The sequence below is a fragment of the Alosa sapidissima genome, chromosome 4, assembly GCF_018492685.1.
Source record: "Alosa sapidissima isolate fAloSap1 chromosome 4, fAloSap1.pri, whole genome shotgun sequence".
Taxonomy (NCBI): Eukaryota; Metazoa; Chordata; class Actinopteri; order Clupeiformes; family Clupeidae; genus Alosa; species Alosa sapidissima.
In genome coordinates this window covers 28,320,796-28,334,223 of record NC_055960.1, presented here as the reverse complement: position 1 = coordinate 28,334,223, position 13,428 = coordinate 28,320,796, and the positions used below count along the sequence as shown (strand labels likewise).

General features: G+C 43.9%; 1 protein-coding gene across 2 annotated transcripts; it reads left to right on the top strand.

The window, feature by feature from the left end:
• The first annotated feature begins 1,963 nt into the window (after positions 1-1,963).
• Positions 1,964-13,367, top strand: os9 (OS9 endoplasmic reticulum lectin). 2 transcript variants are annotated; one of them, XM_042090097.1, is made up of 15 exons: positions 1,966-2,146; positions 3,828-4,019; positions 4,389-4,452; positions 4,743-4,819; positions 5,200-5,298; positions 5,602-5,803; positions 6,539-6,682; positions 7,311-7,387; positions 7,780-7,828; positions 8,023-8,114; positions 8,456-8,680; positions 8,933-9,224; positions 10,296-10,475; positions 11,821-11,930; positions 12,447-13,367. In XM_042090097.1, exons 1-15 carry the CDS (start codon positions 1,997-1,999, stop codon positions 12,609-12,611), a joined length of 2,118 nt encoding a protein of 705 aa, XP_041946031.1. In that variant the 5' UTR covers positions 1,966-1,996; the 3' UTR covers positions 12,612-13,367. The 2 variants fall into 2 exon arrangements, with proteins under 2 accessions (XP_041946033.1, XP_041946031.1); XM_042090099.1 differs by lacking the exon at positions 10,296-10,475 and having other exon boundaries at positions 1,964-2,146.
• Positions 13,368-13,428: the final 61 nt, after the last annotated feature.

Genomic DNA, 13,428 nt, shown 5'->3' with positions numbered 1-13,428 from the left:
TTGTAGGAAGCGTCCATTAGTTTTTCCAACCCACTTTTAACTACCAACAAAATTACGTCTCACTGCAACGATGCGCCATCTAGTGGACAAACGACTACTTATCGCCAATACTGGAAATGCAGCCATGATGATGATGATGAATATTTATTTTGGCTTTCTTTTAATCCTACTGAATTTGTAATTATGTATCGGCCGTTCTAATACCGATAGTATGTGGGTGCCTGTGTGTGTGTGAATGTGTATATGTGTGCACCGCCATCTACAGGCCAATGAGTGTACAGTCACTAAATGTACACATATCCTAATAATCCCCCAGAGAATGCCAGATCAATCATACACATACAATTTGGTGCAGTTCTGAACAACTGAAGATAGGGGCGATTAAAGCAGAATCACAAATGAGTGATTATGGGCCAGATTGATGTGGGCCCTTGAGACCAACATACCATAAAAGATTCTTCATCCTCAGTGCCACGGTTTAGGTAGTTTTTTTAGGAAAAACTGCTTTTTTTTTGCGGTTCGGGGGGGCCAGCAAGGGGGGGGGGGGGGGGGGGGGGGGGAGTGGACGAAACGATTTTTTTCCGTAAAAGTCTAGTGGGGCTACATACCCACCAAATTTCATGTGCCCCGGTGGTTCGGTGTCCCGGGTATCGTTGACCAAAAATTCAGGAAGTAGATGACGAAAAAAAAAAAAAAAACTGTGTGGACTGATGGTGAACTGTCAACTGTAGTCAACTGTAAAACTAATAAACTTTATTTTACGGTTTGTGAAGGATGCAGTCCCGTCCTTTATTTGGCTAACGCAGGTAGGCCTACTAATCACCTTTACTTTCTTTGGTTGTAGGATAGTCCGTGATTCACATTAGTTTTGGCTATCACCGCAATTAGGCTAAACGCAAGGCTTACCCAAGTTCTAGGCTATTCTGTCGCCACATTTATAATATTGCTATAAAACCTTCGTTAGTAACAGTCAATACGTTTGCCTGCATCAAATCAAATCGCGCATTTGCATTCAGTGTGCTACCATCGTCTTAACGTGAGTTCAGCGTCTTTGTATGCTTATATGATTTCACTCGACTGTGAATGCATGTGTATATGTTGTAAGACATGTAAAATAAATGAATGACACTGGCACTACGCACAAATTAATGTAGCCTAAACTTACACCGCACTTTCCTAATAACTTAAGTTCTCTCGCGTCACTGACAGTAGCTAGAATGCATTAAAAAACACCGGGAAAAAACAGTGTTCAGTCCACCAAGTCATAAGCTATCGGCGCTGCGCAGCACCAGTTGTGATATTTATCTTACGGAGTGTAATCGTAGGTAATGTCATGTATGAAAACTAGTATTGTTAGGCAATACTATAAGTGCAAGTCCAGGGCAGCTGAGGTGTGGCGATGACAGCATCGATACGCAAGCATGTGCGGTTTCGCTCTCTAAACGAATTCAAACGGGCTACGGTTTCAGATTTCTCCACTCTGGGACCAGGTTTCAGAAAAGTGCGGAAATAACCTATGGAAATAACATGGCGTTTCGAAATATCATACCGGTAAAACATCTGTAGGTAGCGAAGTAGAAAAAGCTGCTGGGCAGATTGGCCTACACACTTCTGCCATCTAGTTTCCACTGGATTTTTTGATTTTCGGTGCCATTTAAGTGTGTAGGCCAATCTGCCCAGCAGCTTTTTCTACTTTGTCACCTACAGAGTTTGACATGTACGATCTTTCAAAACGCCATGTTATTTCCCATAGACATTTGACGACCGAAGGTTGGATGGATACGGAAGTTAGGAGGCGGGACTTATTCTGGAGAGGTCCAGGCGTGTTTATTTCTATGAGGTCCAGGTATGAAATCTGGTTCCAATAAAAAAGACGCTTTACATTTGATTGACAGTACTTGCATCAAGTTGTTGAAAGGCTTTTGTCTACGTTGCCCAATCAGCGTAGACTTGGTCAAAAGCCACAAGTCACGGTTGTCATCTAGCCGAGAGAAACATGGCGGCTTCCATGGTTAGGTGGCTGCGAGGATTGTACGTCTTCTTCTTGACGTGCCTCTTTTCTGTATTCGCGTTCTTAAATTTAGAGGAATTAAACGAAATGAAATATGGAATTCAGATTTTATCAGATCCTGTAATCATGGGCCAGGTAAGGATCAAAGTAACCTGGATTTGTTCAGCTAGCTTTCAGCTAACTTTGGCTAGTCAGCTGAGCGCAACATGACACAACGTTATATTTTACTATTTAGGTAGCTAATAAGTTGAGTAATTGTGAGTTTTTGCTTCTGAGATATTAGACTAATGATAATGATAACACTAATGCTACAGTTCTTCTTTACAAGCACCTGTCTTTAGTGTTTTAAATGAACGTTGCATTACATGTTTACAATGTGTGTTATACTGACAGACAGATGACACTTGAGCTCACTCACATTGAGAATCCCACGAGATGAGCCAGTCGTCAGTGAATTGTTACGTTGTTGTTTGTGTCAGTGTTAGTTTATATTTGTTAGTTTGATATTTGAACTTGTTCAGTAGTATCCTGGTTTTGCTACTTCAGGTACGTGTTTAAGGTAACAGATAATCTGTCGTAAAGACCAGCTGTTGAGATATTATTTGCTTTGGCTACAAGAAAACTGAAGATAGAGGAATGATTGACAGAATGTCGAGCATGACTACATCATGGTATCCAGTTATGGTGAATTGTAGAAGCATTTCAGTGGGGTGCCTTTAGCAGTCAGGCAATTAATCAGTCAAGAATGTCATTTACTCCAATATTCTGATGACAACAAGTCTTCATGTAAGGTTATCCAAAAAGGCCATTCCATATGACACCAATCTGAGCTGAGCCTCCTCTTGAATCTTGATATCAAGCCAATGTGGTGAGCGTCTTGCTGTTGGGGAATGGTCAGAGAATGCTCTACTACACCAGGGCTATTCAATTTCATTACCAAATGCGCCAGACAGGAAAACTACTGGGTCTTCGTGGGTCACCCAAAATACGGTGTTGCTAAAATGACTCCTATTGTGGCTAAGAGAAATGCATTCAAGAGTATCCAGCTACAATTAAAAACGTTGAAATGAGTTGGTGTTGGCCCTATAGTAGGTACAGTAAATTGCCCCGCAGCTGCATACCCTGTATTATAGGTATGGGTATTAGAACTTTTGCAGTAAGAGATTATATTGACTCAGTGGTGTTTTGTTGTTTAAAATTGTCCTGTTGATATTAATATGGAAGCATTCAGTACGGTGGCCCTGAGGTGCAAACAGAAACACAAATCGAAAACCACAAACACAAATTGAAAACCACAAACACAACTCGAAAACCACAACGACAAATTAAAAACCACAACGGCAAATTAAAAACCACAACGGCACAGCGACAAATAAAAAAAACACAACGGCAAATCACAAACCAATCACAATGACATTAACAAAAACGGAAGTAGATGGCAGCCTATTTTCAACTTTCAACCAGTTTAAGAGTGAGTGCATGACTGATATAGTCTACAGTATAGATTGCTGTCATTTTACAGTACAGGCATGGGGGTACCGGAGGGCTTATAATCAGATGATCGTTCCCACAGGCTTCACACAGGTTGCTGAAATGTTGTTGTTGTTGTTGATGTTGATTGTTGTGGTTGTGGTGTCCATGGAAGTATCCCACGCCGTCTTCTAAGCAACCCAAACTGCACCCCCTGCACTCTCTTCTTGTTGGGCCTTAATATTAGTTCTCCTCATTGATCTTCAGGTTTATTGTCTCCTTGGAAAATAAACAACAGTTCTCTCTGACGTGTGTGTGTGTATGGTGTGTCTGTGTGTGTGTGTAGGCGCAGTCGGAGGATGTGATGCTGGTCAGCAGTAAGTTCAAGCAGCGTTACGAGTGCCGCCTGCCTGCCCAGGCCCTCCTCTTCCAGCCCCACTCGCCCAGCGAGGCCCCTCCCACCAGCGCTAACAGCTACAGTGGGCCAACCATCTCCGAGCTCTTGCAGCCAATGAGCAACGCTCCCTGCCTCATTAAGGTGCGTCAATCACACTTGATGCTTGTAGTTCATTTGCATATTCACTCAAGCATTGCACTGTACATCTTAGACACTGCAATGATTCAGAAACTGTTGCTTTCCACCTTGTGTTTGAAACATGCATTCATTCACTACATGAGCTCTATATAACAGAGTTATTCCCAAGGGCCTATACAGGTCACTATGAATTGAATGAGTGAATGTTCCGAACTCAGGGTAATGTCTAAGTACTGTATGATTTTTTTATTATTATTATTTTTCTTATTTCTGGGTTTTTGTTTGTACTTTTGTTAGTTGCATGTGTGTGGTCCTCATCTACCTTTTTTTATGTATTTTCTGCCTCTCTCTTTCCTTCCATTTTCCTCTCAGACAAAGGACTGGTGGACTTATGAGTTTTGCTATGGAAAGCACATAAGACAGTATCATCTAGAAGGTTAGCTTCCCTTTATTCATGCATTTATGAGATATGACAAATGCTTAGTAATGTTGTCTTATGTGTGTGTTATTACTGCTGGACAGCAAGAAAGGTATCAGACAAAAGTTCATTGTAAGGGAAAAAAAGAGAAATAGTTGCTTCTTTTTCTACAAGCTGTGTGAACCAAAGGATGTCAAAAGCAAATTGCTGCAAGATATTCTTATTTTATTTTGTGATGGGAATATATTTTATTTACCGTATTACATATTATAATAGACACATTAAAATGCTTTTGTCTTTTTTTACAGATTCAGAGATCAAAGGTGATGTCCTGTTCCTCGGCTACTACAGCTCAGAGTTTGACTGGACCAACGAGACAGCTAAGGTAAAGCTTAGTGTGCTCCTTGAAGTGCTTTCTCTCTTTCTCTATTTGTGGTGGTAGGTAATGGGGGGGGGGTTCATTTGAATGGAACAGTTTTGAACAAATCTGTGCAGCATGGTTAGGATGCCAACAACAATTGTTGATGTTTTCTTTAAACAAGCATGCAGGCTCGTTGAGAGACTGCACGAAGGGGAACATAGCTATACAATTAAAGGATTTCATCCAATTTAAATAGTACAACATAGAAAATCATTATTTGGTGGTCAATGTTGATATTGTGGTGGGCTGCCACAAATAAGTCAGCGTATGGGAAACACTGTGTTACAATTTTAATGTTTTTGAACATCTGTGCCTGTCTCTACCTGTTCTTATGCTGTGTCCAGGCCTCTAAACAGCACCGGCTAAGGCGCTACCACAGCCAGGCGTATACCAATGGCTCCAAGTGTGACCTCAATGGTAACCCCAGAGAAACCGAAGTCAGGGTAAGCCCCACATAGATAAGCGCACAGACTTACACACACACATCCCAACAAACAACCATAAATATTTAAAACAGTAGTTTACTGACAATCCAATCAGACTTATTGTGCCTATAAGAAGCTAGTCATTGGATATGTGTCATTGTTGGCCTATCTCACATAAAATAACATGATGATTTAGGCTATGACCTTTTTGTCCCCATGTACACAAGCATGTTCTCCCCCTTGAACATCATGTAGGGCTGTTTATTGATATTTATCTATGCAGCATCTGTTTTTTGTGTTTGTTTGTGTGTGTATGTCTAGTTTGCATGTGAGGAAGGCTCAGTGGACTACATAGCCCGGGTGGACGAGCCTCAGTCCTGTCGCTACGTGGTGACCATCCACACCAGCCGGCCCTGTTCCCACCCCTTCCTGCGCCCGCCCCCTTCCACACGGCCGCAGCCAATCATCTGCCAGCCTGCTCTCAGCCCCCAGCAGTACATGGACTATGTCAAGGCCCAAGTCTGTGAGTCTCAATCAATGTGAATCTGTGAGTGTGTGACTGTGTTGGTGTATGCTCAAGTGTGTGTGGGTTTGCATTTACATTTGTGTATCTGTGAGTTTGAGAGTGTGTGTATATAGTATGTATATATATACTCTTTTGATCTCTGTAATTTGGTCTCTGCATTTATCCCAATCCGTGAATTAGTGAAACACACTCAGCACACAGTGAACACACAGTAAGGTGAAGCACACACTAATCCCGGCACAGTAAGCTGCCTGCAACAACAGCAGCGCTCAGGGAGCAGTGAGGGGTTAGGTGCCTTGCTCAAGGGCACTTCAGCCGCGGCCCACTGGTCGAGGTTCGAACCGGCAACCCGGTGTGTGTGTGTGTGTGTGTGTTGGGGGGTGGGGGGTACTCGAGTGTGTCTGTAACATGTGTGCTGGTGTATGCAGGTTTGCATGAATGTGTGAGTGTGTCTCAGATAGCATTTGACTGGGACAGTTTTGGCCGTGGGTGTGCACAGACCAGTACTTGGTCGGTCTTGGAGGCATGTTCTCTCTCATGTTCTCTCAGGTTAGACTCATCTAGCTAGCTGTTCATATAGAATAAGTGTAATAATAAAGAATCAAGAAAGGTACAGTAATATGTGGGTGTCGATTTGTGTTTCAGTTTTACCAAACCACACTTGATATAGATTAAAAACCATCTGCTTTTCCTACTGAAATATTTCATTTAATTCTCGCCCTCTCCCTACAGCGGACACCAAGCGCAAGGTGGAGCAGATATCTGAGGAGCTGAAGACCCTCGATGAGATCTTGTCTAAAGATGAGGGAACAGATGCAGATGGTGCAGCTGAGATGACTGAGGCGACGGTGGAGTCTATAGATACGGAGACTACAGGTCCTCTATCCATCCATCCATTCATCTATCTATCTATCTATCTATCCATCTATCCATTTTAAGACAATGAATTATAACGAGTGAGCGAATGAGATTATGTTTAATGGCCTATGCAGATTACACGGGATCTTACCAGGAGATTGGCCACATTACAAGATCATGTAGCCTATCGTAGCCTACTTGTCGTGGCATGTCGTCATACTGTCAGTGTCAATACGGGAGTCGGAAGAGATTTCCCCAAAATTCTAACATGCTGGACTTTTGTTTGTGGAGTCGTGGAACGTCACACAGACAATAAATTGCGGGTCATTGAATATGTCACATTACAAGACGCGTTCCTCCTTCGGCATCGTTTTCATCGTTCTTCGTTCATTGTTTCCAACTTTTCATATTCGGGCACGACACTGGAAATTTGTCAACTGTGACAAAATCGTGGCAAAATCAGGCTGAGTTGTGTAGTCTGCATAGGCCATAAGGAGAATGTCCATCCCTCCATCCATCCAGCTGCCCTCTTCTTCATTAGGACAGTGATAGAAAAGTCAGACAGACTGACTGATACATCATTAACTAAACAGACGTCTCTTTGTATGTGTGTGTTTATGTGGCTGTGTTGTATGTGTGTGGGTAGAATTCCAACCAGAAGAGAACAACATCTTGGAAAGTGAATCAAAGCCCGTTGACCAGCCAGAAGACCCAGAGGCTCAGGTACGGTATGCTGCCTTGCCCGTACACCCTACCCAAAAACCCCACACCCTACCAAACACCTCACACCCTACCCAAAAACCCCACACCTTACCCAAACACCTCATACCCTACCCAAACACCTCACACCCTACCCAAACACCCTCACACCCTACCCAAACACCTCACACCCTACCCAAACACCTCACACCCTACCAAACACTTCACACCCTACCAAACACCTCACACCCTACCAAACAACCTCAGTTCGCCCCAGGAATACGCGCACTAAATGCAACACTAAAACCAGAGAAATGTCAAATCTAGAGTGTCAGTTTAGATTGTGTCACAGCATCACAGTTTCTCTCTATCCTTCTCTTGTCTTCTACTCATTGTTGTTGGTTTGGTTTCCTCAGCCTGTTGCTGAAGATGTTTCCCAGGGAGACCAGCTGCAGGATAATGAAGGTGAGTCTACTCCTCAGGTCAGCTACACACTCAGGAGCTGTAGTGAGCAGACAAGAGAAGCCCAGCAGTGCTGTATATTAAAGCCTGATTGGTCTGTTGAGTATGTCAACGTCTGATTGAGTTCTAGCCTGGTTGAGATTTGGTTGAGTTGTTAACTAATCTGTGAACCAATCTGCTTTATGTGTGCGGGACAGTGTTTGGAGAAGAGAAGTTTAATTTCAGGATCATCTCCGATCCTGCTGACCTGATGAAGTTTGTGCAGCACCTACGTGAAAGCAGTCAGAGGGTAGGTCTCTTTTCTCTTTCTTTGTCTCTCTCTCTCTTTCTCTGCTTCTCTCTGTTACTCTCTCTCTCTGTGTCTCTTTCTCTCTCTCCTTTTCTTCCTCTCTCAATTTGGCTGTATCTTTCTCATGTACTTGCACAGACTTGATATCTCAGTCACATCTCCTTATTCATGCCCCTAACACTTTGACTTTCTTGGCCATCACCAATCTATTCAGAAAACACATTTTGATGAAGCCATTCAAACTGTTTTAACTTGAGTGTGTGTGTGTGTGTTACATGTGTGTGTGTGTGTGTGTGTGTGTGTGTGTGTGTGTGTGTGTGTGTGTGTGTGTGCACGTGCAGTCAGAAAGTGAGGAGGAGGATGACGAGCAGCCTGCCCTGAAGGAGAAGACTGGAGCGAAAGAGGGGCGAGGAGGAGCAGGAGACACAAAGGAGGAAGAGGGTGACGAGGACGAACGCCTGCTCCAGGAGTTTGAGGAGGAAATGGCCGATGTGTCCATCCCGGCCGAGAAACGAAAAGAGATCAAAGAGGAGATGCAGAAAGAGTTCAGTAACATTATAGATGAGGTATGACCAGTAGCAGTGTGTGTGTGTGTGTGTGTGGTCAGTGTGTATATATGTATAATGGTGGGGTGGGGGATGGGGTGGTTGAATACTAAATTTTTGTCAAATTTCATTGATTTATTGATATTATTTCATTGAGATATTGGTCATCCCCCCCCCCCCCCCCCCCCTCTCTCTCTCTCTCTCTCTCTCTCTCTCTCTCTCTCTCTCTCTCTCTCTCTCTCTCTCTCTCTCTCATTCGCTCTCCCATTTCAGGCCCAGCAGGAGCTAGAGTCGGAGGGCCTGAAGGGAGAGTTTGACCGCTCCCAGGCCACACACACACTGGAGAACACACTGGACAAGCTCCTGGACCGCCTGCAGGACAAGGGCGACGAGGAGCCAACACCCACTCACACTCATACTCACACTCACAGTCACAGTCACACACAAACACAGACACACACACACTCACAGACCCCAGCAGAGGACCAGACGGATCAGACTGACCCTCAGACGACCGAGAAAGAGAAACACCCAGACCCAGCCAGCCGTGTTCCTAAACACCCAGGTATGTGTTCTCACACACACACACACACACACAAACACACACTGACTTCTGGTTGGTGATCATACTGTATTTTTCTGCAAGGTGACAACCATAAGATGCATTATTTATTTTTGATGTGGTTTAACACTAAAATGTTTTGAAATCCTTTCCAGATTGTGCATCTCTTTCTTGCACATTGTTATTCTGATGCAAAATGTGTCTTAATGCATCTTAATGGGATGATCCGTGCAGGTCTGTGAAATTGCGCAGTAGTTTTACAACTTCTATTTTTGGGATTTCTTGTATGATTGGTCAGAACATTAGCACAGTATGATCTCCATCTGAGAAGGTTTGAAGAAAAAGTGATGTGTGTGTATTCCACCACAGATGCATTCATCTCACCTCACTGGCCATGTTGTCTGAGGAGCAGTCCAGAAACTGGACTTGCTGTACTTAATCTGTGTAGTAGACCATCTTCAGCATGTTTGTTCTTTGTGTAATCCACTCATGTTCATAACCACGCTCTGCCAGATCGACCGCATTCACTCTCGTTGGTGTGATTATGAAGGATTGAAGATGGTGTGTGAGGTTTGAAGGGGTGTGGTGGTGGTGTGGTGTTTGAAGATGACGATAAGGGAAAGCTCTGGGTCGAATCACTTAGCCACACATTCATTAGAGTTTCATTAGACATCAGTATAGTGCTGTAAAGATCTGTTATACTGGCAGATGGGAGATGTAGGAGGCACTGGGGTGCTGGTAGAGTTTTATGGAGGCCTGTTTGAGTCTTATGTATGAAATAGAAGTAGCAAGTGGTGTTGGTGGAGGGGATTGTTTCTGGGATGACTGTGGTGACTGCTTTGGTGTTGGTGGTGTTGGTGGTGGTGGTGGTGGTGGTAGTTATATGTCAACAGGAATAGTGCAGACAACTCAATTAACAGTATGCTAACAGATTCAATTGGAGGGATCTCAGTTGCGGTGGTGTTGATTGCATTTGATTGTAATTGTGATGATAATACACCATGATGTCTCTGTGTGTGTGAGGTTGGTGTTACATAAGTCTTCTCGTTTCTGTCCTGTCTGTCCCTGCCGCAGTGCGTGGGCAGGTTGCCGAGGGTGACCAGGTGAAAATCAGGGTGACAAAGTATAAGCTCGGCTCTGTGGCCGCGGGGGAAAAGGACGAGGGCAAGGAGTTGGGGGAGAGCGACCCCCAGTGGCAGCAGATACAGGATGCAGTCAAAGAGCAGCTAGAGAAAGCAGGCATCAAAGCGCAAGGTACGACAGAACCCCCCCCCCCCCCACACACACACACACACAACACACACACACACACACACAACACACACACACACACACAACACACACACACACACACACACAGAACACACACACACTTTCCTTTCCTTTCTCTTTACTAACATCAGAGAGCAGTAGAGCACTATAAGTTAATATTAGTACTGTTTGTTGACGTTGAGGTACTATAGAGCTTTTGTGGGAGTTATTGGCTACGAGGCTGATGTGGGGATAACACCTTGGGTCTGGCTTTTTTCTGTGTCTGTTTCTAAAGATCTAAGTGGACATGTGCATGGTGTGTGTGTATGTCTCTATGTGTTCAAGAGCATGTGTGTGTGGGTGTGTTTTTTTGGGCTCCCTACTGTCACTTTCCATCTCACTACTAATGCAGCCCCTGAGAGACCAGCGGTACAAGGGAGACAACGATGGCTGCTGACCATGAGCATGACCACACACAATAGGCCCTGATCTTAAACACAGGGACTCTGAGCCAGGTCAAGGCCACATCCATTCTAGTCATCCATCCTGAAGGGAAATATTCCTCTATGTCTTTGAGGAGTATGGTAGGGAGAAGAGTAAGTGATGTTTAAAGGGAAACTTGGCAGGATTTCCCCCTCTGCTGGAGAAATTGTGCATTATGCTATTTCAAACTGTGGAAAAAGGTAACGATAAAGCACATGGATTTGTTTACAAGCTAGCAAAACGGTTAGCATAAGTTCGGCAGACAATGTGGATGTTACAAGGTAAGAAACACGATTTAAAACGAGTTTCTTGTTTCGCACTTCTCTTTCCGGGACGGTAGTCTCAATGTTGCAAGGTTGGTTTTCCGCCTGGGGACGCTAGGGGCAGCGGGAAAAGTTACCATTTTCACCAGAACAGGTCATTTAACCATCCAAATGATTTCTAAACAGGTTTATTACGTTGAAATAGTTGCCAAGTTCCCCTTTAAAGATTGAAAAACTGCCTAATTATCTGGGGCTGCTCTCCTGCTGCACCCATATTGAGCCACCAATGAAGATCTCCCTCTCAGAGAACTGACCCTGGTGCAGGCATGACACTGAGGACTCAGGGGCTGCTATTGTCACATACACACATCATGACTGACAGACTCTTCAGCATATGCTAAATGCTGATATATGCTACTGCTATGCTAACTGTTAAAGTTTTAAATGCTGTTGTATGCTTCTACATGCTGTTTAATACTAAATCTGGCCCAGAGTCAGTGGATCAGGACCATATCATTTTCAGCTGCTACCTGGAGTGTGATGAACAATAACAGGGGGAGTTTGCATGTGTGTGTGCGTTAATGGGTGTGTGTCTCTTCCAGGAAAGATCGAGGTGAAGATCCTGAGCCGTAAGACAGTGGAGGAGGCAGGAGACCAGTGGTTGAGTGAGGAGGACACAAAAAGCTTCAGAGAGCTACTCATCAATCTGCTGGCAAGTACACCCTCGCAACACACAGACACACGCATCAATGGTTCTGTTGGAGACTCAACTCATACTCAAAGCTGCAGTAATCAACCAGAGAAAGCATGTATTCTCATCAGGGCAGTGTCTCAAAGAGCTTCATTGTGCCACAGGCATAGCCATCATTAAATTATGTTAAGGTCAAGGCTTAGGAAAAGGACTCTATAGGAACAACCTAGTTTGAATACAGGTAAGGCAGAATGGTTGATGCCAAGCACAGGTTTAAGAATTTTTGCTATTTGTCCCTTTTGACAAACCAGCACAACCAAATTAAACCTCATGTCCAAGGGTCTTTCTCATACATAGTTATATGGACACACTTTAGTGTCTGATCTGACATCTGACACAATTCAGTACACCTAATATTGGGCAAAACTCAGATGCGAAAGGTGATCAAAATAAGATACTGTGGTTGTTCATGCTTGTTTCTAAGATTATGTTCCGTGTTCCGTTGATCAAACTTGTTTTCTCATGGTGTGCTCGCAGACCGGCGGTACTGAGGAGGTCTACAAAGAGCAGAAGCGACAGCAGGAACTAGAGGACAATTACAAGTTTGTGTGGGGCGGGGAACAACCCGACGACAGCCAATCAGCAGCCTCGTCAGACGGCCAGACCACAGTAGTGGCAGACACGGACGACTTGGAGCTCTGACTTCTCTCGCTCTCCTGCCGGACTTTTGCGGAGTTCTTTTTCTCCCTCTCAAGATCCAAGTGACTGCACCCCACAACCCCATACTCCCCACCCCAAAAAAGCTGCCTACTTTCTGTCTCTGCCCTCAAGCTCATGGCCCTTGTGAGTCTACCTTACAGACGACTGTAACTCGCCTGCGTTGATATTACCTTAATTTATGTCTGTATAATTTTAGCTTTCATAGGCACACCTGTCCTTGGGTAAGGTCTGCAGGGCATCATGGGAAATGTAGTTTAAAGAAATGTTGGTGAGGTACAACACTAACTTGGCTACTGGAAATAGGTATTGTGGGGCTCTGTCCCTCCCTGTAAAGAGACATACAAATCATCAATACTTGCACTGTTTTGCCCTCGCTTGCACATTTAAATCTGCTGGAATGTGAAGAGTAGTTCTTGATACCAGATTGAAACATGTTGCGTGTCACATTGTGTCAAAGGGCTTTTCTATGTAAACTTGTATATAATTCTGGTTTGTTAGTCTGTACAGAATTGTCTTTGTCTGTGTGCGTGTGTGGCTGATGCCAGATCATAGCTGGGGGACAGTAGGAGCACACCGGCTTGTGTTGGGTGTTTGGGGGTCAAGATGAAATAATCATTTGTACATTTTTGTATGCTGGGGAAAAATGGTCCTGTCGTTTCAGCTCTTCTGTAAAATGCTTTCATTGTATCTCTTGTCAGATTGTAATTTAATAAAAAATGTACATATGATCACAAGTTATACTGGAGGAACATTTGCTCTAAGAAATATCAACTTTATTTACTTTTCAATAGCACATCAA

Coding starts and splice junctions, on each gene's coding strand:
- os9 (XM_042090097.1), top strand. CDS start 1,997: ATGGCGGCTTCCATGGTTAGGTGGCTGCGAGGATTGTACGTCTTCTTC. Junction 5,804..6,538: donor CTATGTCAAGGCCCAAGTCT/GTGAGTCTCAAT, acceptor CTCTCCCTACAG/CGGACACCAAGCGCAAGGTG. Junction 7,829..8,022: donor CCAGCTGCAGGATAATGAAG/GTGAGTCTACTC, acceptor TGTGCGGGACAG/TGTTTGGAGAAGAGAAGTTT.